We start from the raw sequence: 23,815 nt of genomic DNA, 5'->3' as shown, positions 1-23,815 counted from the left end.
CTGGAATTTGATGGAGTAGACATCTTCTATGTGAATCGAAAGGCTTTCAATATGGCGTTACCCAGGGCTAGGAAAGTCCAGTGCTGCTTGTGAAGGCCTTGGAATGATGAAAGTGCTTGGTGGTGCTTTGGGGGTGATGCTTATAGTCTGCTGAGTGTGCTGCTGTGGACCTGTGCTGAGGACCCACTGCCACACCCTGAAAACGGTGGGACACAGATGTGGTGGATGCAGAATATCCCTGTTTGCTGACCAAGTATGAAAACAATCACCCATAGGGAGACTAAGAATGACCATGCAGGATGAAGGCTGGGCTTTATCCCTCTGGTCAGCGTGAGAGTGTGTGTCATGAATGGAATCCCCTGATCCTCTGTTCTTGAATGAGTCATCCTTTCTTGGAACTGTGCACCCCAATGTGCAGGAAGGAAGGAAATAGGCCTTTGTAGCCCCATGGATACCACAGGAGATGGCGGATTATTGCCATCTGATCTCGTTAGAGGTCAGCACAGGTGTCTCTCGCATGGAGAAGCAATTCTGATGACAACTCTAAAGGAGCTGCAGACCACTTTTCATAATACGGAGAGGAAGGCAACAGAAATGAAGAGTAATCTGAAGAGGAGGCAGGGCACTCTTCAAGGAGTGGGCGGGAATATGGACAAGGCTCTAACAAGGTTAAAGGCTGCTGAATGAGCGATCTCAGACCTTCAAGTGGAATCTAAAGAGTTTGTAGAGTTCTGTGAATGTGCAGTAAAATCAATTATCCAGCTTCAAAGTAAAGTTAAAAGGTTGGAGATCTCCAGATCAGATTCTAGGATTCCTTAGATCTGGAGGGAGGGATGACCCATCTCACATATGTTTGGAATATTGTAAAGAAAACAAATTAAGTAAATCTGGCTAGGATTCTGACATAGTGATGGTGAGGAGGTCTTCAGAGTCCCCCCAGGACTGCAAGGACTTCCACGAAGAAGGGAATAAATATTGCAGAAGGTGGGTCAAGGGAAAGGAGGGAAACATTCTTCAGAGGAGCAACAAAGAAATCCAAAACTCTGTGGTGTGTATTTTCCTGGTCTCAGTTGATGGTCCTCAGGGAAAAGAAGGGATTTTTGGCAGCTAAAGAATGAAATTAAGCAATGCAGTGGTGTGGTATCCTGCCAGGCTCAGAGTTGTGAAAAACAGAAGGATACATGTGTTTTCTAGGGTGGATCATGGTCATTCCGGTCTGGAAAGCTTCAAGGCATGAAATGCCCAAGACTTTGAGAGTGATACTTAGAGTTTTTTTTTTATTTCAGCCTGGAGAAATAGATAATCAGTTGTAAGCACCAACAATTAAGGAGATGAGTTGTTGACCTTCATTGTAGAGTTCTGTTTAGAATAACATAATTATTGTCATATTCTACCTGCGTCGACCCTCTGCTACCACACCTTTCAGTAAAGGTGTACCTGGCTGATGCTGGAGGGTCTGTAACTGCTAACAGAATAGTGAATCTAAGCTGATGTGATCTAAGAAAAAAAACGGTTTTATGTCGAGCGTTGGATGCTGACCCATATTGTTGAGATTCTTGTAAACTTCTCTTCTTTTTTGTTTTATAAATAGGCTAGAGCATGATATGGTTCAAATAAAAGGATACCTCAAAATAGATAAGTAGTCCAGAGGTCAGGTGCTTGGTGTACAGTGATGTTTGAGACAGAGCAACAAAGAAATTATTTAAATAAGGTTTGTAGTAGTCAATTGTTTCAAAGTTAAAACAAATAGTTTAGGTTAGATATTATTACAAAGTTTTTAACCATCGGGAAAGTTAATAACCAGATGCTCCTACAACATATGGTGGTGTTTTGGTAGTTCATCATTACAGGTACATTAGTTCATCTATTCATTATAGCAAGGTATAATCAGAGCTCACAAAATCATATATACTCTGACACTGAAATTTATTCAAGTATCAACAAGACAACAAATCTTGCTGAATTCATTGCCCAAACATTGTTCAGCCAGTATAGTGGACACAGTTTGGTTGGTGCAGTGGTGAGAACACGTAAAGTGTTGGTACTGGCTAGTCCATTGTTGACCTCTACAGTTTAAACAAACAAATGGAGGTAAAGACAAAGAGGGGTCTAGTATGCCTCTTGATTGAAGTGGACAACTCCATGGGATGGAACATATGTCACAGAAGACGTTGACAGGGTGGGGGGAAGTGCTGATATTTTATCTGATGAGCATTCTGAATTAGGTAAACACTACTATTCTTATTATTATTATTATTCAAAAAGAATTTAACTGATGTATTTCAGTACTTATGAGAAATAAGTTTTATGGTTCCTAGTGTGAGTCCATTGTACCCTTAGCGCTTGTTGAAATTTTTGTAATAAATGAGTGGCTGAACAGAGCTATGTAGTGCACAGTATAGCATTGTCCAGCTTGAGTATATATGTTTTCTGTGTTTGTTTAGAATAAGGCATTGTAATATTGTTTTTATAAAATGAGTAAATATTGGTACACACAGTACCATTTACAAAACACCATTCTTAAACACCCAGACAACTAGATGCCTTCAGAAATTAAGACCTGAAAGGAGGATATAGGCAGGTTAGTTAGATAAGTTTACAATGTATGTTGGTTTTTGTATGATATTTACTAAGATATAAAGCAGAACATCTGTTGAATATGACCTATAAAATTAATATTATTTCATGCTATAATAGTTAGCTGTATGATATACGTGCATTAAACTCAATAAAAACAAGTTTAAAATGGTCTCATTTAAAAAATGACATTACTTCATGTATTAAGGGGGTGACAGGAAAGCCAGAAGTGTCACCACCACAGTTAAAGCTGCCAGAGCTTTGGCAGGCCAATCAAAGAACTATATCAGATAAAAAGAGTCAAAGCGAGCTGGGAAAATGACACAGGCCCAGTAGAAAATGGGTTATGGAGCAAACAATTGCATACATCCAAGAGAGTTATCAGCAAGCAAAATTTAGCTTCCACTAGGCCCAAATGAAACTCTTCCAGAGTGTACTTAACAAGGGTTTAGCTGTGTAAATTTGGGTGAACTAATGACGCAATGTTCTCATGAGGCTGAGGCACATTAATGAGTTGCTGGAATATAGAGAAATGCTTCAAATAAGTTGATAGGAAGTTGGAGGTGACACAGGGGTTCTCCTAGCAAAGAGAGCTATAGAACAATGACAGGGCAGCCCCTCACCAATAGACATTGAGGAATGGATCCAACAATATAGACTGGCATATGGCAGCAGACAGGGTGGTATATAAGGGTAAGGGATGTCTCAAGATACTTTAAAAAATCTTGGGGAATAAATATATGTAGCACAATAGATAACAGAATAATATGGTCCAATATTGCCATTGAGCTGTTTCACCTGACATCATAATCCACAAGGTCGAAAGCTGAGTGGTTTGGAAATATCATTAGAACCATGGGATGGCAATACAGGACGATTTATACCTGGTACTTTTATGTACTGTTTATATTACATGTTTATTTTTGGATAGTTAGCTTGAAAAAAAATATTTTCTTCTGCAGCTGATAATGATATTGAGGAGAAAAGGAAAGTTTAGGTTTTGTTAAAAATGCTTGATTAAATAGTTAAAAAAACCAGCAGCAACAGTGATGGTCAATGGACGTAGGTGATTCTTTGGCTGCATGATTATGAATTTACTGTATTAATAGGTTTACTGCATTTGCCACAATTTCCAGTATTTAGAAAATGTTTTCAAATCTTGATGAAAATACTACTACTAAAGAAAGTGTTGCATAATTGTCATGTTGCTGCATAATTTGGATACAATTGCGTATAATTTACTCATCTAGGTCGCTTAATCCTAGTTGCACTGAGTGTTGAACCTCCACAGACTTTTTGGGGAATGCCATTATGATAATCTAATCCATATTTCACAGGCAACTGTTAAATGTTTTCCATATGTCATTGTTCACTGTGAGTTATGGGCTTTTATACTATTGCACATTGTGCCTGCAAGGAGCAAGCGCATTCTTATAGTTCTGTGTCTCCATCTTAAAGTTCCGGCAAGCGGCGTCCCTCCCTCCCCCAAAAGTGGACAGATGCCAACACCTAAAATATCAGATCTCTGAAATACTGTTCTTTGGCCAATGACCCACACATATTTCTTAACCATAGAGTCGGGCCTGGAGCCTTCACTAGTGTTATAGGGTGGAAGCAGTGGTGCCTACTATAAATCTCATGCGAAGGGGCAGGCGGGGGGTAACGGGGATGGGGGAAATAAAACAATTTAAAAAAACGTACCTGTGCTGCTGCCACTGGTGGCTGCCTCGCTCCTCTTCTCTCCTGATGGTGTCCCAGCAGTCTCTGGGACACCAGCACATGCTCCCCATGCAATCCTGGTGCTGCTCTCATCCTATACCTAGCATGAGAGCAGCACCAGGATTGGTCTGAGTGGCATGGTCTGTCGCTCAGACATTGCATGGGAATCTGTGCTGGTTCTCCAACCCAGCTGTGCAACACAGTCAGGTTTGAGAAACCTAAGTGGGCCTGTCAGTTTGGCCAGCCCAAGATCGCTGGCCAAACTGTCATGCGCACTCCTCCCCCCTCCTCCCATGGTCCAGCCCCGCCCTGCACATACTGGCTGAGCCAGCAGCTGAAAAATAAAACAATAGTAAAATATTGTTTTATTTTTCAACTGCTGGCTCTTAGCCAGTGGTGCAACTCCATTTCGGAGGGGCCGACCCTTGGTGGAAAGATGCCATTATTCAGAGGAAGAAGAGGTAAAAAAGGGTGCCATAACCTGTCTCACGACTGAGCACCAATCGCCTACTGCTCATGTGCAATGGCAACGAGTGTATTGTTTTCGATTCTGCAGGTCTTAAACTAAAGTCAGCATACAACTTGCACGAGATGTGTTTTCAATCACGTGCTTTGTGAGGTGTGCTCTCCCGCACACCTTGAAAAGCTCATTTAGAAATGTCAATGCAGGCATCTCACAATGCACCTATCATTCATAGCGCTACGAGGAAAAAACTATGGAACTAAGCACTCTCCAAAAACATGTACTTGTTGCCAATAGTATATTCTCTGGAGATGGGTTGGAGCCTCTTATGCCCTGATTACAAATACAGAGTTAATTCGGTTTCAGGGGGCAAATAGGATTCCAGATTGGATAACTTTTACTAATACACTATTTGCACAAGTGCTATTTGCCCTTTTGAAAATTGTGTACCCTGCACTATTTACCCGCAAAAGGGCAAGGGATTACATTTTGAAAAAGCACAATATTCCAATTTGCACCATCTGGACCGTGTTCCTGGGTGCACAAATCGTGGTTTTGCACCCTTGCACGCACCCCAGGGAATAGAAAATTTGCACCCTGTAAAATGGAACACAATTCGATATTTTATGCTATTTGCCAAAAAGATCCTCATCAAATTTTACCTGCTATTAACTTTTGGGTCATACAGCAGGTTGCACAGTTTGCTCCTGGGCAAGCAACACGTGCAATTTGAACAGGGACAAAAAGTGCCAGACTGGGAATCCCATTTCGGGGGTGAAAGGGAGTTTTCATCCGAGACTGATTAAACACCATAGTTGTCAGTAATCAGGGCCTTAGTGGTGTGAAGCTGTATACCATGTTCATTCCCATCCATCTCTCACCACACTTGCATTTTATGACAGCAAATCAATTTTACCCAGTTTAGTGCTGGGATTGAGCAGTTTAAAAAATGTCAAAAACATCTGGAAGAGCATTCTTTACCTCTAACAAACAAATAAACCACCAAGCTTCCATTTTGTCATTCATTCCAATTAAAAGTTGCAAAGTAAATCATTTTACCTCATCTTTGAGCCAGCTGTTCTCTTTGATCTCTTTGCGACTGAATTTATCAATATGCTTTATGGCATTCTGCGGAGACACAATGTACAATTAAATCCTTAATGACAACTGAGTACCATCAACATGAATGTTTCTCCCCAAGTATGAGTCAGGGGCACAGCTTTGTCTCTTGTGTCAGGATTGAAGATTAAGGGAGATTAAGGGAGATTAAGGGAGCAGTGGGCTGTCACCCAGAATCACGTGTTCCTAACGCCCTGAGAATTAGAGTGGATGATGACAAACAAAATACATACTGCTCCTGATTGCTACTGATTTAATGCCTACTCAAGCAGGGAGAGCACCAGTTGATATGCGCTCAAAGGTGCACAATTCCATGCATAGCTTTTGGGAAGCTACTTTCATGCTAAAACTGTTGGGAATAAAATATTTCCATGATAAAAACAATGGATTTCGCTGGTTAGATATGTGGAATAAGATTTTCACTTCTAAGCGCCTCATAGTGAGTGCCACAGTGCAAAATTAACATCCCGGGCTCACAGTTCCCTGTTAACACCACACTGGTAGAATTAACATGGATTCTGGCTGATCCCTGATATTCCTATAAGAAAAGAGGAGAGAGTTTCAGCAGCTGAAATAACTGCGGCAAACGTGATAAACGTGATAACTCTGCAGGGTTTTCATGGACCTTGAAATTCCCAATGGGGCACTTACAATGAAGCCCTAAGAGAAAAACAGAAGGCATAGGGCCGATCTAAACAGAGATACTGGATGACAGCAAGTTAAGGCTACATCTAAGGTTCCAATGCTAGAAGTTTACACATGATGCGATCTAGGAATTGTGACTTCTGGTTCACATCTTCAAACATTTGTTTCTGGAAAGCGAATTGAACGAGTGCTTAACTGAAGTAGCACTTTTAGAACATATTAATGCTCTAATACTCCCCTTCATCAGTGCCAAATAGGACATCATTGCACATGCTACAAATGAGCAAGTGCACAGAAAAAGACAACAGGCTTCGCTACAGGAGGGCATAGTCAACCTTTAAAGAGTGTATTGTAAGTCAAGTTTGGGAATTTGCAAGCTTGCCTTGACCTTTTTATTGACAACTGAGGAAAGGATGAGCTCTATTACTGTCAGTGACACATGCACCATCTACAACTTTATATAATATAGGTGGGGTGTGGCTTGCTGCACAGCTATGTTTTTAAAATCCATTTATAGGTGTGTGTAAGTGAGACAGAATACTAAACAGTTTCAAATATGCCATTGAGTACCAAAAAATGAAAACAATCAAATAGCGTCTGCAAAACAGGGAAAGCATCTATAATGAACAAATTGATGAGGTCAATAACTTGTTTTAGGCAGATAGAAGGGGCAATTCACAAAGGCAACCCCCCAATCCCTATCACGAGCGGTGTTCAGCGGGTTATCCGCACCTGTCGGCGAAGGATAGACACACGCTGATCCATTCAGTGTAGCACGCATGCAGCCCTGGACATCTAAGGGCATCACAGATCTGTTATTGCTCGATCTCGTGTGGCTGAACGCCACTTGTCCCTCTAAGAAGTTGGACGCCAACTGCTGTTGGTGGTGTAACTAGTTACCATTCACAAAGGCATTTATGAGTATGTCAAGTAGCAATCCTTTAGTATTATTTACATATTCCTAAATGCTTTGTGACCTGGCCTCAAAACATCTAAAATGTGAATATTTAGAAAATGTTCCTGTACAATTAGCACCTTCTTTACTTTGAGCACTTTCATTAATATACTGATTATAATATAGTTGTAGTCATCAATGACCTAATAACTTGGGAAGGCACACAAGAAATATTCCATTAGTACTTTGAAGACTCAAACAATAAGGATCAATGGCATGTTCACATATGACATCAGCAATGATAGAATAACTTTCTTGGACAAAATCCAAACTTTGCTGTACTGAAAAAAACTGCAACTAAGAATAATCTGTAAGTACAAAGGTCTAATCAAAACAGACAAAACCAAAATACTATAGGGAGCATTTCTAGGTTTAAGAAGAAATTCATCAATCGAAACAGAGTTTACAAAATTTACTGGAATGATGACAAGCAAATTTCTAGCAAGAGGTTAGTCCATAATGTTGTCCAAGGGGGAATTAAAAAGGTACAGGTGAAGGACTGAAATGAGCTCCTGATACACACAAAATATTAAAAATACAAGACAACAAAATAAGGATGATTCGCATGTATACAAAACAAGCAATAGAAATACATACAATTTGAAGAGCCATTGACATCTCATAAAGGATAATCAGGACGTTAAAGCATAAATGGGGCTGAAACCAACCCTTACTTTTAGGTATGCAAATCATTAAAGTATATGCTGATACACAGGCATTTTAAGAAAGATGATGGTAAAGATTCATGGCTCAGGAAACAAATGAATGGTTTTTATTTTTGCAATCATTGCAAAGCATGCAAAATGGAAAAACAACAAAACAACTATCAACTCAACGATGGTACATACACACAAACAAAGCATGCTGAGCTGCAGCAGCATTTATGTGATACTGGAATTCTCACATAGGTTAAATATGTAAGAAACATGACGTGTAGCTTCAAGGAGAGGATCCTTGGGCTATCAAGAACAAGTATTTGCAATGCAATGGGTCTTGCATTTGCTCGAGTTAGAGTTATTAGCGTTGCAAATGCCTAACTAGACTTTTCTTGCCACATAAATTGAAAATGAAAAGTAAAACAGTTGACATAAGCGAGCTGATTCAAAGTGCCATGGACCCCATGACCATGAGCGCGAAGGAGAGACACAAAAAGAAAAAGAAGGTTGCTCGCAGTCAATCGTATTGGCAGTCCTACAATTATTCATCTAACGGGGGCAGTCTGCAATGCAGTAACAAAACCGCCCCAAGGAAGGACAAAAGTAAAGCATTTACCAATGATGATAAAGGATTTTTGAAAGGCAAGCCCACGAATGAGTGAAAGGATGGGCGTAAGGTGGGTGTGGTTAAAAGGCCACAATACTTACAACAGGTCAAAACGCTTTCGTGCTCGAACTAAAATGGACTTATCATACACCATAGCCAAACATTATGACAAGATGCACGACAATGATGTGAAGACGTTACAATGATATGCTATTGATTAAATTAAAAATCTTGAGAGAAGGGATAACAGGACAAAAAGATTCACAACTAGAGACAAACTATATTAGAATTATTATGATACAATCTTTTGGCCTCTGTGATGAAGAACCACATGTGTATTTAAAGGAGTAATATAAAAGATGAAGCAAAATTAAAGAGTGGAAATTAACTTAAGCGTATTTGAAGTAAAATCATTGCTTAAAAAATAATAATAATAATAATGAGGATTGATGAATTACTGAAGGACACCTGTATGACAACTCGTTATTCAGAAGAATTATATAAACCGCTAAAGGGTGCGAATAAAGAGTATATAGCATTGAACAAGAAGAAAGTTAACCAATGATAGATTTAATCTGGAAACAGCAGTAGTTGGATGTAATGTCCATGTTACGAATTCAAGTAATAGCATTGTTGATCTAACAATATAATAAAAGATAAACTTTTTTATACCTACTAGTATGAACATTCTTGATTTAATCCATAAAAATAAGACTTTTCAAATATAAGTTGCTACCTCTACAATGCACCCAATACAGCAATTTAATTTCTGGGTATCTAGAACAGTACTTCACTACAGCGAGAGAGACAGGACTCATATGTGCGAGCATGACCTTGTAGGTCAAAACACATCAGAGAGCCTTTTAACTATTGTTCTCTGTCATTCTCTGCATTAACAACTGAAGGCTATAACACTGCATCAAATGTGCTGCCTTACTTTTACAAGGACCTTGTCTTCATACAATTTTCTGGACTGCATTACCTAATGACAACCCTAGCTAACTCAGCTGCACCATTGTGTGTATATGTATATATATATATATATATATATATATATTAATGATGAATTTATCTCTAAAATTTACCCTCTTTATGCCTAACAGAACATATTTTTAAATGCTAATTTCTCCAGAGATACTGAACAGATTCATACAAAACCAAGCAAAGGCACTCCCTCGAGTAAAGCTCTGCTCTCATGCCAAGTTCAGTGTAATTTCACTCAGCTGTTTACACTGTATCTGGGCCTACTGCCAGTTGCACTGTGCTGATGGTAGCTTTAAAAATCCCTGACTTCTCTATACAGAATGCGTTTTTTTAACAAAAGAGGGCTAGTTTTTTTTTTCTTTCTAAACCCCGATCTTTTTAAATAAATAATGTTATCTTCTTTTTATCATAGACCAGTGGTTCTTAACCTGTGGTCCAGGAATCTCTGGGGGCCCACAAAGCCTACTTAAGGTGTCCGCAACTGCTTAGAAAATTAAATAATATTAACAGATTAATAAAATTTATACAAATAAAGCAGCAAAATGTATAATAGAAAATGTTAAAATGTACTGAAAATGCGAAGGAAGTTAAAATTGGAAATTCCTGGTAGCAGTACAAGTGCATCAAACACAATATAGTATGGATGATGAGTGCCCTCAATTGAATTTAGAAATGTTCCAACCTTCCTATGAAATTATAGATTGTTTTATTTGTTTGTGAATTAAGTACAATATTTCAGCATTTGTGCATTTGTTTGATGAATGCTTGTTTCTGTATCTTTTGTGAATTGTTTTGCGGTTCAAATGATTGAAATGCTTAGACCAAAGTCCTCAGCATCCAGTGACTCTGTGGGGGCCCCTGAATTCCAATAATGAATCTGTGGGGGTCCCCTGGTACCAGTACCAATTAAGTGGGGGTCCTCAGAAGTTGAAAGCTTAAGAACCACTATCACAGACAAACAGTATATTCTGGTTTTCCACTTACTGTTTTCAATAAACTGAAAAAACAACTCTTTTCATGCTAAGTGTACCAAAATTGACACACAATATAAAAACAGATAAAGGACAGCAGTTATAATATGTTCCATTATTACTATTTCTTGACTTTGATGACTTTTACAAACCACTTGGCCTTTGCAGAACAACTTTGGAAGAGGATATGTGTTAATAACATCTAACTGCACGTCATGAGTTGGTACTGTGGAGGAACTTCCTATAAAATGCACTTATGATAAAGAAATGGATATCGGACTTTAAAATATAATAAGATACTATACCTCTGTAGCAAGTTCTTTCTTCTCTTCCATTTGTTTCATAACCAGTAAATTTATTTTATTTTTCGTGTTTTCCAAAGATTGCCTGAAATGTTCTTGAATCAGAAATGCAAAAGATCATGTCTCATTTTTTATTACTTAAAATAACCATTTTAGTACATTCATTTTCTTGTTCAGTTTTACATAAGGATAAAACATTAAACATTCACACATTACACAGCGATATACTGCACGCATAAAAATAATGCTCAGCTCAGTTTCTAGCACTTAAATTCAAGATTAAGTACAGACAATGAAATTGGATTGTAAAAATCGCATTTCCAAGTTACAGAATTACTAATTGTGGGTATTGAACCTCACAAATGGTATCTGAGAATTCAAAAAGTCTGCCAATGTGATGTCATTTCCTCATTCGCACGTGGGCCAAGTAATGTAAGCAATTGTATGTCTGGCCAGAAGGAAGTAAGTGCGTTGGCACAAGTTATTGGTGTTCCCATAAAATAAACAAAATAGTTCAGCCAAACATGTCCGGAGTGCAGGGGTGTAGCTCCAAAGGGGGTGTTTGGGGTGTTACACCCCCTTAAAAATATATTCTATTGTAAATAGTTGGGTACAAGTGCCTTTAGTCGGGTAATGTGAAGTGTCTGTTGGATTTCAGCTGGGATTTTTACATGCTCACATTGACAAAAACACATACACTCTCTTTTGTCCAAGTTTTGAAGGCCTTAAAAATGTTGATTAGTTTGAAAAATATTGAGCTTTAAGTACCTCCGAAAATCCGCACTCCTCTCTCTTTTCTAGTGCCCCTTAAGCCCCAATCATGTCCTGTTTGCCATGAACACTTTGAAGACTCAAACAATAAGGACAATTGCATGTTATAAATTGTCTCAGTGTGATTGTTGGGAAATCTGAAGCTCATCCCCTCTCCCAATCATACTGACCAAGCTACGCCCCTGTCACATGGCATTTACTCATAAACATTCAGGTAACAAGGTTGCATAAGTCAACAGAACATTGGGATCACCCCAGAATGGAAAGGCTTGATCAGTGTGAGGTATTTTGTTGGGGTGCTCGTCACATTATAACAGCTGCATATTGAGGTTCCAGTTGCTCAGGTCCATGTGTATCACGCCTGTGTTTAAAGTCCAGAGTGTTTTAGGGCCAACAATAATTACAATGGTTTATCTGGCAGAGAGTGTAGAAGGGCAGTCTGTTCCTTGGTACAGCACATTTTGTATGTGACATTGCTAATCTACTAGACCATAAACTTGTTTTACATCATTTTGTGTCATTCTAAAGCACATTTCCTCTGTTGTTGATCTTCCTTTAGTCACATAACAAAGTGAGTTGTTCATCTTTATTCCTCATCGTATTTTTGATCTTGGAGGGAGAAAAATGCCCAGCAAGCATGCTTCCTGAGTCACCTTTTATTTTGCACTATGAGAGTATTGATCTGATGTCTTAGCCAGTATGCTGCTATCTTGGGAAATAACCAGTTTTAGTGTAGGAAGGAAGCCCCACGGGTGCTGTGCTTGGGTCACATTAGTCTTTTTCAAGACAATTTGGGTATTGTGTTGGCCGTGATGTGTTATGTAGCCTACTGTACTGGGTCAGACAAACCCTACCATTACTGAAGGACGTCTTAATATATTATGATGCCTTATCTAATCCCTTTTAAAAATTCCTCATTGCAATTGGCATCCCATCTGTCTTGAACAGGCAATCTTTTTTTCTATATGCCGCCTCTAAGGTATCGTGTTTTATTGATTTTTGGTCAACGGGCACCAATCTGCTAACAACAGTGTGAGGCATACCAGCCCGAATACTTTAGTTGCAATAACAACTTCTGTCCTGTGCCCCATAGGGCCAGCTATTAAACTTTTCATACATATGTGAACATGCAATGACGTTATCCCTGTGCCATGATAAAGCACCCCATTACAACCCCCAGGCCCTCCACCGGGACTCCACTTGTGTTGTTCATTGGGGGTTGGTTTCTTCTGCACTGTTACATGGGCCCCATATTTTCTTAAACGTCCGTAGAGAGCCCCGTACCTGCTACACTGTTTTTCATCCCTCATGCACCAGTGTAGGTTGGACTCCTGGGTCCGCAGTGTTGGGGCCTTGCCTTGCACCCACACTCTAATTACGGGAAACGCCCTTAAGGCCGACTCCGGAACAACGAAGTCCTGGTTAATGAAAGCGGAACAACGCTTTCCTTAACCAAGACTTCGTTGTTTTGTGCCTTAACCACGCATGTGCTGAACGCACATTTGCGGTTAAGACACAAACAAGGGAGTCAGCTGAGGAGGACGACGCGACGACTCAGGTAAGTCGGGCGGGGTGGGGGTTGGGGTATTTTCTGTTTTAGGGGTGGGGGGTCGGGGTTTTAGGTTTAGGGCCGGGGGTGGTGGGTCGGGGTATTTTCTGTTTTAGGGGCGGGGGTGGTGGGTCGGGGTTTCAGGTTTAGGGCCGGGGTATTTTCTGTTTGTGGGGTGGGGGGCGGGGGTGAGGGGTCGGGGTTTTAGGTTTAGGGGCGGGGTGGGGGGTCGGGTATTTTCTGTTTTAGGGGCGGGGTCGGGGTTTTTGGTTTAGGGCCGGAGGTCGTGGGTCGGGGTTTTAGTTTTGGGGGCGGGGTGGGGGATCGGGTATTTTCAGTTTTAGGGGGTGGGGTGGAGGGTTGGGGTTTTAGGTTTTAGGGGTGGGTTTGGGGGTCGGGTAATTTTAGGGGCGAGGTGGGGGGTTGCGGGGGATTTAGGTTTGGGGCAGGGTGGGGGCTCGGTGTAGTTTTAAGGGTGGGGTTGGGGTACTTTAGGTTTCAGGGATGGTTTGGGGTTTGGGGTTGTTTCAGGTTTTGGGGGTAGGGCGGGGGTCAGTTTTAGGGGCGGGCGGGGGTGGGGTTTGGGGTTTCAGGTTTTAGGGGTGGGTTGGGGGGGTCGGGTAATTTTAGGGGCGGGGTGGAGGTTGGAGGTTTAGGTTTAGAGGCAGGGTGGGGGGCTCGGAGTAGTTTTAGGGGTGGGGGTACTTTAGGTTTGAGGGTGGGGGTTGGGGTTGTTTTAGGTTTTGGGGGTAGGGTAGGGGTTAGTTTTAGGGGCAGGGCGGGGGGTGGGGTAGTTTTAGGGGCAAGGGTGGGGGTTGGTATAGTTTTAGGGGGGGTCGGGGGGTTTGTGGTAATTTTTAGGGGTGGGGTTGGGGGGCCATGGGGGACGCATGCAGGAACAATGGATGCCTATCACTAATGCCTTTACCAGGAATGCCTTCACAACTAAAAATCGTTGTTAAGGCATTCGTGGTAAAGGCATTTGTGGTAACAACGAGGTCGTTGTTCCAACCTCGTTGTTCAGGCATTCGTTGTTAAGGCATTCGTGGTAAAGGCATTAGTAGTAACAACGAGGTCGTTGTTCCAACCTTGTTGTTTGGGCATTCGTTGTTCCGGCAGGCGTCGTTCCGACATACATTCTCTAATTACATCTCGTCTAGCCATTATCAGGGCAGTACAAAAGATAAGGATATAGCGATCCAGGGTTTGTTCCCCTCAGATGTCCAGGGTTATTAATTGTGGGGTAAGCTCCCGAGTGAATTGAAGAACTCCAGAGAGTCAATGGTCTACTTTCCCCCAGCATGCCTGGATCCTGGGGCTACCCCAGATCATTTGCAACAGTGCACCTTTTTGTCTGCAACCCTCCCTTCAGTTTAGCAAATGGTATTATCTTCTTCCCTCACTAGATGTCGCCCACCATAGAGATTCCCAGCAAATCCCACTTTCTGTGGCCTTCTATAATATGCAGTCCCTTTAGTACCTCAGATTCCGGCGCCGGGTTTCTAGTGTCAGCTTGCCCTTCCAGCCTAGGGCTTTGGTTGTTGTATGCCATATCTTGAAGACCACGAGTGTGGGGGCCGACAGGGCTGTCACCCCTTTCTCCTGTACAATCGTCGGATATACCCCTCTGGGTTCATGGACTGTCTGTCTGCCATCACCAAGGGCTTCTATTCAGAGGCGAGGACCCAGTTGTTAATCAGTTACAGCTGTGTCGCCCAACAGTATAGGCATAAGTTGAGGAGGACAATTCCGCCTTTCAGGGTTTTTCTAGTGAGGGATGACCATGCAATCCTCAGCATCCCACCCTCCCTTTCGAGACCCCAAGTAACATCCGTGACTGCCCAGAAGAATCCATCTGGGACTTCGAACGGGGTGTTTTGCAGACCATTGAGGAATTTCGACAGGCATATCGGTTTGTAAAGAACGTCCTTACCCGTATTGACAGTATTTCCAAAGTTACACATCTGCTTTGTAGGAATCAAGGATTTCCCCCAGATTTTCCTAAACAAATAGATCCCTGTCCTTTGTGATGAAGATGCCCAGATATTTAAAATCTTGAGGTTGCATTGCTGGGGAGTAGTGGCAGGCCCTCGCTACCTCCTCCTTCAACAGCAGAAATTCAATAGAATTATGCTACTTGATTTTGAGCCCAAAGTAGGAGCCAAACACTACCAGAATTTCCAGCACCATGGGGGTTGAGTATTCTGGTCTGCTAGATACAATGATACGTTGTCACCATATGAGGAGACAATATCCTCCCAGTAAAGGTCCCACCTCACCCCGTTTGTCCTAACTCTGGCAAATGGGTCTTTATATACAGCGTAACCCATGTAATGAACTCTGCTCCTAACTCTATTTTACGCAGTAGGGCCATTCCAATGAATTGAACGTCTTTTTGGTGTCTACGCCAAGAAGGATGCCCAGCTCAGCTATCCTGTTGCATCGTGCAGTGCAACTGGCCAGTCCACGCAGGTTGTGCCTTGTTGCCCTTTATGGCAAAAAGCCTGATTTATCGGGGCCAACTTGTCCATCACCTGCAGCAGGCGGTTAGCCAGCCCCTTTATCAGAATCTTGGATTCAAGATTAAGGAGTGATATTGGACGGTAGGAGGCACATTCCTCCTGTGGCTTCTCTGGCTTAAGTATTGTCACTATTGTTCTCCTCTTAATGTCTCGTAATAGGGTGCCCTCCTTAGAAATATCATTTTAAGTGGTCTCCAATTTGGGATTTTGCACATTTATAAACTCTGGTGGGAGGCCATTAGGACCTGAGGATTTCCCACTTTTCATCTGGCCCAGGGCATTGGAAATCTCACGTTCCGACAGATCGGTCTGTAAGGATTGGCTTGCCTCCCCGTGGAGTCTGGGTGCCGGTATATTATTGATTAGGTCCTCTAGGTTATCCATATAGGTCTCTCCTTTATTCCTATAGAGGTATACCAGGTGTTCCTAAGAAGGTGTGTTATGGCCGCTTGAGTTTCAGCCATCGTACACTCCCCCACATAGATGGCGGGAATTATTATTTTGCCTTCCTCCTTCTTGGCTAGCCACACCAGCAGGTTACCTACTTTGTTGCTGACCTCATAGAGTTTCCCCTGTTTCCCCCTTATACCGCTCTTACTTCCTGATGTACCAGGGGTCAAAGTCATCCCTCTCCACCTCTATCTTCTTTGCAAGGCTGTAGGCGGGGCTGGTCACGTAGTCGGCCTCCCACGTCACTAGTTTTGTTTTGAGGTCTCTGACCTCTTTGTCTCACTCTTTCATTTAATGGAAATATGTGCAATGAGTTGTCCTCTCAGGACTGTCTTGGTTTTCTCCCACAGGTAAACCTCAGAATCTACCAAACTCTAGTTTTCTTTAAAGTAGAGTTTGGTGGCTTTGGTGATCAGTTCTCTAGTGTTCCAGTTGGTTAAGTCCCAGGCATCTAACTTCCATTTCCCTCTTGTCCCCTGGGTGTCTGTGTACATGTGAGTTATCAGGGGCGAGTGATCGGAGATGTTTTGTGGAATGATATTATTATTTCTAAACCTGTCTAACTGATGTCTTGGTGTCCCCGGATGTTTCTCCTGCCACAGGTCCGCCAATCCCATTGCTTCAAGGAAGGAAGTAAGCCAGTCATGAGTCAGGCCTAAGTCTGTTTCCAGTCATCGTCAGCCTGTCGAAGTCTCTCTGGTGGGTTAAACTGAGTTCACCCACCCCATGAGAAGTACAGAATCCAGCACTGTTGTCTTTCATGTACCCATTTTGTCCTTCAGTCTGTAGCCCACGGGGGAGAAGGATGCAAGTATTAGTCTTACCCCATTGCACCATGCACTTATTGCTGCCCAGCAACCCAGGTTATCTACCCATTTGTGGGATCGTTGTACAAGCATATCCACTCCCTTATAGCCTGGGGAGAATCCTGAGTGCACTGTGATGGTTCAGCACCTTGCAAATGCTCCCATCTAGGGGCGTTTCTTGCAGGAGAATTGTATGGGGATTTTGCCTCATGAGGCATTTTCACATTGATCCTCTCTTCAACTTACTCCCTAGGCCATTGATATTCTAGGTTCGGACCTTAATAATGATATTGATGACAGCATTTTACAGTTTGCACAGCTACTCCAAGGAGTGTCCCGGTGCCATGCATTAGGTCGATGTAGATAACGCAGAGTGTAATTAATTCTGCACAAAAAGCCAGGTGTTTAACTTTTTCTTGAATACTGCAGCATCATTTCATAGGAGGCATACTGCAAAAGCTGAAACCCCTCCACCCCCATCCTAACCTCCTTGTGCAATGGATCTGAAACTATTCACCTCCCAGGACCCATGATCTCTGTAACCCAAAACCAGTTAATAAGAACATCATGATAAGCAAATACTAGTTGTCGCTAGCAAATACTAGTTGTCGCTTGTGATGGAGATTTAAGGGACAGGCTTGAGCCTGTAAGGTCACTTCATAGACATTCACTGCAAAGCACCATTCAGTTCCCCAGGGTGGACAGCTATGTGTGCAGAGACTGAGGCTGCCACTTCTGCTACTCATAATATAGGCCCTCATTACAACGTTGGCGTTCTTTTTTGAAGTGTGCATGAGTGCATGTCTGTGTGCGTGGAGGGTGTGTGTGGGAATGTGTGTGGATGAAGGGGGGTGTGGATGAGTGTGGATGAAGTGGGTGAGGGGTGTGTGCAAGTGTGAATAAAGGGTGTGTGTGCATGAGTGTGAATTTGGAAGGGGGGTGTATGCATGTAGGCTGATGAGTGGGGGGTGCAAGGGGGTGTGTGGACATGTGTGTATGTGCCGGCAATAGGAATGGGGATTCCTGTCACTGGGTGCGTGACCGCTAGGCTTTTTGTGGCGGGGTGACTGCTGCCTAAAGCCTGGCGACAGCAGCCTCGTAATATGGCTGGCAACATGAGGGCTACAGCCGGGCTGGAGGCGCTCACCGCCGGCTGCGTCGGTGTGACCACACCCGCGGGCCAGCCAGCGTTGTGGTGGTGTGGCTGCAGCCAAACCACCTATCTCGTAATACGGCGGTCTTCACTGCCGGGTCTGCAGCGGGCACACTGCTGCTGCGAGGCTGGTGGTCTAAAGACTGCCAGCCTGGTAATGAGGCCCATAATGTCTGCAGTCATCACGGTGACCACCAGTTGGTTGGCCTCCCCAGAGCTCTCGGACCCACTAACTACCTCATCTGATTCTCTCGCCAAGGCCTCCCCTTTGTTCTCCAAGTTCCAGGAGCAATGGTGTTAGATATCTGCCACCACTTTGGCTCTCTCAGTCTCTGCCTGGACTCTGGTCGGGGCTACCGTGGGGCACCTGCGTGGCCTCTGTTACTTCCATTCCAGAAGTGACCTTATAAATAGAATTCAGCCTGTACCAGGATATCCAAATTACAGAACCCCCATATCTCTGAGACATGCAGAGCTCAAATAACAGCGGCGGGCTGGTGGTATAGGATGAGTTACTCCACAATCAGCAACTTTAATTACTGAACCTGACCTATGTTTTAGAAATTATGTGCTTTTTACAATTTGCTTACACCATAGGCAGTAAGTCTTTTAAGGGGTATTGTCCAACATTATTTTTCCCCCAAAGTTTCAAAGTGGCTCAAATGCCATGAGGACAGTCTTATGCATATTTATTTCTAGACCGTGCACGTTGCAATATCTAACAAACATTTGGAGCAATATCTCTAGCCTTTTTGTGTTATTGAGATAGACAGATTGTCTGCTGCAAAAAAAGCAGCGGCAACCTTCCTATCAGCGAAAACTGGAGAATAATTTTTACAATTCATTAGATAATCTGCCTACATTTTCGAAGAGAGTAGGTGACAGGACACATCATGACAGCTGCCTTTTGTAAGCCTGATCCTTTTAGTGAACTCTTGTTTGGTCCCCGGATCAGACCTGGGCAAAGCGATCCAGGGACCCACATATAAACGTATGATCATATCCAAAAGTTCAAAAGAAATTCATACTTTGGATAGGACATCCCAAACCTTCTCCATTGGGACTGTATCACAGGCAGCCTGTAAAACGAGAAACACAACATATAAGTTGCCTCTGCTCATGTCGACTACCTTCCACCTACATGAAGGAAGCGAAAAACCTGAAAGATGGTACGTTTTTTAGGTTGCATGCCGTAGGTCTGAGCCGTTTATTATGAAAAGTTAAGACAACTGTAGTAAGTCTGATTCATCTACTAAAACATATTTTAAGACAATACGCCTTCAAGAGTGGATTATTTTTGGACCATGTGAAAGTCTGCAGTCACGTATTTTGTTATATGAAATCTCACAGCTAACCTTTGTAGTGAATGCATTGGTTATAGTTACCCCATTTATTAAACCTTAGAGGTAGATAATATTGTACTGTAATAATTTCTTGCTATATTCCGTTTGGAAAGCCTGACAGGCTGTCTGCCAGGACCTTGTAATAAAAAGCAATTAAATAATACATATAAACATAAATACATATCCTCATAGATACATAGGGGGCCTTTGAGACAGCCCTTTTCTGCTACTGTCTGCGCCATTTACACTCTGCTTCCATCCACGATGGAATACTGCACAGGGTAATGACTAAGGCCACATCAGTCATTGACTCTTTTGCCCTGTAAATGACAGCATTTTCTGACCACATATGAACATCCCCCGAGGGTGAGTGCAATACAGTGTCAGGACTGGTTGGACAGTACTTTGATTTGCACCTTTCTCCTTTAATCGTCCCCCCTCCAGTTCTTTACTTCTTCTCTTTTCATTTTTATTTTTCTTAACATGATACCACACCACTCCAGGGAGTGTTAAGGGGCCTATTCCTTGTCACACATTTCACTTGCAATGTACCACGTCCTGCCTGGCTACTTCATCTAAAGCAGGCAACCATTATGGAACGCTGCACAGTGTGTCATTGTTTTACCACTCAAAAATGGCCAACTAGTTGGTTCTGAATATGGCTGTCGAGGAGGTACTTTAATTAAATCAATGATAAGCTAGATACAAAACCACTGCTAGATGGATTTTTGGTGCTAAGCTTAGTTTTATTATTGCAAGCAAATGCCCGTCATGTTTAGATAACGTTTTCTTTTTACTATTTGGGTTCTTTTAAGTTATCATGCATGTTTGTGGATGTGCCTTATTGTAGTTGTGTTAGGGAATTAATGCAAAAATGAGTCAGTGGATGGATAAATGGATGCAATAGTGCAAAGATGAGTGACACAGTGCATGTCTGATGAGGTATTGAATGCCTTAACACATTAATGACACAAAAAACACTTCATTTATGAGCCAGATCTTTTGGATTTGCCAATGCTTGCTTGACATTGCTATTCCTTCAGTAAGGAATGGTGCACACAATAAAAGCCTGGGTAAGATAATTTAGCACCTATTTGCAATTATACATTTTTTTCTCAATTGTCAAAACATTTTCCCCATTGAGCAATCCCTTGCCCAACGTCCTACAATGTTGGGAAAGGGATTTAGTGCAGCCCTTTGCAGGAGCAAATACTTGATCATTTCAGAGTAGAAAATGGTAAATGAGAGGTTTGCCAATGCCCAGAAACTCCCAAGTATCCTCTATATTATTAGCAATATTAAATGTTGATTCCTGGGCTGAAGACAAACTGCGGTTTACTTGTCACTCTAGCTCCACAATGACTGCAAGAGGGCACATTTAAGCTTAGCTGCAGCTTCTTTCCAGGATTTGCATTCCTAATACTTCCCAGGGGAAGACCACCACAGTAACTTGAGCACTAAATCAGTATGACCAACACACGACCAATCACACCATTACAATTATTTTTATTGGCAGAGGAGCTGTGAAATAATTGGCTGCTTGGGTGCATCTCAGCTTCAGACTGCCTTAATGCAAGTGCTGCTTAGATCTTTTCACAGCATATGGGATTCAAGAGCGGCAGCTTGCCTTATAAAGCAGCAGGATGCCCAAGATCACTTGGTAAGCTTTGAAGCTGCCATGAAAGCTGCAGCCTATCACCTAAAGTAGTGATTCCCAACCTGTAGTCCGGGGACCCCTGGGGGTCCGCAAAGCTTCCTCAGGGGGTCCGCAACTGCTTAGAAAAATAAATAATATTAACAGATTAGGTCCCCAGCTTTCAGTAATGAATCATTAGGGGGTCCATGGATTCCAATAATGATAAAGTGGGGGTCCCCGGGTTCCATTAATGATAAAGTGGGGGTGCACAGATGTCAAAAGGTTGGGAACCACTGACCTAAAGGATGGCATTGTAATCCTCAAAATACATCACAGCAAGTAATCTTATAGCCATCAACAAGCCCAACATGTAGAGACCTGAACTCTCATTCACTGAGAGTAAGGTTCACAAATTTGGAAGTAAGGCGGAGCTCTCACTCTCATCAGTTCAAATGTCACCCCTGGTGAGAAGAACTAGAACCCCCATCCCCAGAAATCACATGCCACTAGGTATATGAAGTGAACATAAATCAAACACAGATTGAATGATTGCAGTCACAGCTGTAATACTCATTGTGAAGAAATAACTGAACCTCCAAATACGCACAACTCAGAATGCTGAACAGAAAATGAAATGTAACTTTCAAGGATATGAAAAGCACATCTTATGTTATAATATTAGTTGCAACATGATTGAGCAGAGGAGTTTCTGCTCATTGGGAAACATATTTTCCAAGTAGAGAAAAAGAAAAATAAGAAAATTGTGCCAAAGCACAAATGTGCCGGCATTCCGCAGTGCCTCGTTGAACAAAGGGTATAATTACTCCTTGAAGAAAAGCCTCCGCCAAGGAGAAGGAAAGAATTCACAAAACAGTCCCTGCAGTATCCCTGCAAAGCTGAGTCTGGGCAGGTTCTCAGGAGTAAGCTGGAAAAGCTTTATAAATTCCAGAAAATCGTAAATCCCCACCCATGCAAGGTAGTAGATCTGCCGTTGCACAATAATAACTTTCTTTTCTGAAATTGACCTTTTGTAACCTTTTCATGAGCGGTTTTATAATTTCCCTCCCTTACTTGTATATGTCCCAGACATCGGACTGAGTATTTCCTGTTCTTTCACAAGGTAATTGCACTGGATTCATGTATAGTTTCTTTCAGAAACAATCTGATCTGACAAAACTTTTGAGAAAAGTAAATCGTTCCACTTGCATGTCACCAGGCAAAAGCAGCAGACAATGTCAGCCTTTCAAATAATACTTTTTTTTACAGGGAAATTGCTATCTACGTCAATGAAGTAGAAGCAACACAGACGGATCTTGGTGTTGAAATTACTGAACCAACCTCAGCAGAACTCTTCTGAAATGTGGGAAAGCTTTCTCCCAAACCAATGTGCCAATTTACAACTAATGAACCATTAGGGAAGACCTGCAGACTCACCTTCTATGTCTTTAAAATTCTGCTGAATGTTAACAAGTTCCATTTCCAGAAGCTGGATTTGTTTCCCATGCTCCTTGCTCCCAACATTTTTGTAAGCCAGCCAGTAGTCCCTCTCAAACTCCTTTTTCGCCGTGTCCTCAGCTAGCTGATTTATGCGGGAGTGCACTTCTGTTAGGAAAAAGACAAACCAGCATTTTCATATTTACAAGTTTGTAATGTCACACAGATCACCAATACAAATAGTCTGCAGAGTGCACCCAGAAAGCATTAAAATATTATTCTCTACTTGAAGAGCAGTGCCACAGAGACAATGAAAATCAGAAAGATCAGGATGAATTACCCTGCCGAACAGTACACGGAGGCCTTCAATTATCATGGGGTTTGTGTCACGCAAAGGGGCGATGCAAAACCTTGAATTATAACATTGTGTGGCCCTGCAGGGCTGTTTTTGTGCAAGAAGGTATCCCTTCCTGCATAGGCACAATCTTTCATACAATGCAGGCACCCTGGTGCAAAGATGCCTGTGTTGGCACAAAGCAGCCAAAAGTGCGCCAACGCTAGGAAAGGACAAGAATGCATCGTACAATGTTAAATAAGGTGGATTCCTGCCCTTTCATGCAACGCAGCAAGGTAACTTGCTGCACTGTTGCGTGAATGTTTGGAAAATATGGCTCCCAATGATTATGGGTGCAAACAAATGACTTACCCACTTGCAATTACCTAGTGCTTCATTTCAAAGGCTTGCTTACATTTATGAAGCAAATGCATGAATAGACATTGTTGGGATGGGTAAAGGTCCCCTGCATGTTTCTGGAGTGTGTGTCGCTCTGCCTCAAGTTCATAATAAAAAAGCTTTAGGGCCAGATTTAAGTAAAGTGGCACTTTTCTTGTGCCCCCCTACCACCACCATGTGTGTGCCGTATTTAATATACGGTGCACCATGGCGCAGGGTAGGGGCAATAGCATCAACATTTTTGATGCTATTGATGTACTCTGCAGGATTAGCACCAAACCTGTGGCACTAAACCTGCAGAGTACGTAGGGGCCCATTATAAATCATGGTATGCCCACTTTCAACGCCTGCTCTGTGCATAAAAAATGCCCAAAAAATGGTGCAAAGAAATCTTTTACCTTAACGGGGAAACACCCCTCC

At 42.3% G+C, this 23,815-nt stretch overlaps 1 protein-coding gene across 1 annotated transcript in view; it reads right to left on the bottom strand.

Annotated features, from left to right (window-relative positions):
- CCDC83 (coiled-coil domain containing 83) overlaps positions 1-23,815 on the bottom strand; it is a 104,819-nt gene that overhangs the window by 35,061 nt on the left and 45,943 nt on the right. Inside the window, exons 5-7 of the mRNA XM_069203978.1 lie at positions 22,663-22,830; positions 11,002-11,093; positions 5,819-5,887 (exon numbers count right to left, since the gene is read on the bottom strand). Of these exons, the coding sequence (XP_069060079.1) occupies positions 5,819-5,887; positions 11,002-11,093; positions 22,663-22,830 (329 nt within the window). The remainder of the gene's footprint in view (positions 1-5,818; positions 5,888-11,001; positions 11,094-22,662; positions 22,831-23,815) is intronic.

The sequence above is a fragment of the Pleurodeles waltl genome, chromosome 8 (assembly GCF_031143425.1).
Source record: "Pleurodeles waltl isolate 20211129_DDA chromosome 8, aPleWal1.hap1.20221129, whole genome shotgun sequence".
In the NCBI taxonomy this organism is placed as follows: domain Eukaryota; kingdom Metazoa; phylum Chordata; class Amphibia; order Caudata; family Salamandridae; genus Pleurodeles; species Pleurodeles waltl.
Note: the sequence above shows the minus strand (reverse complement) of the source record. Positions and strands in the feature narration are given on the sequence as shown.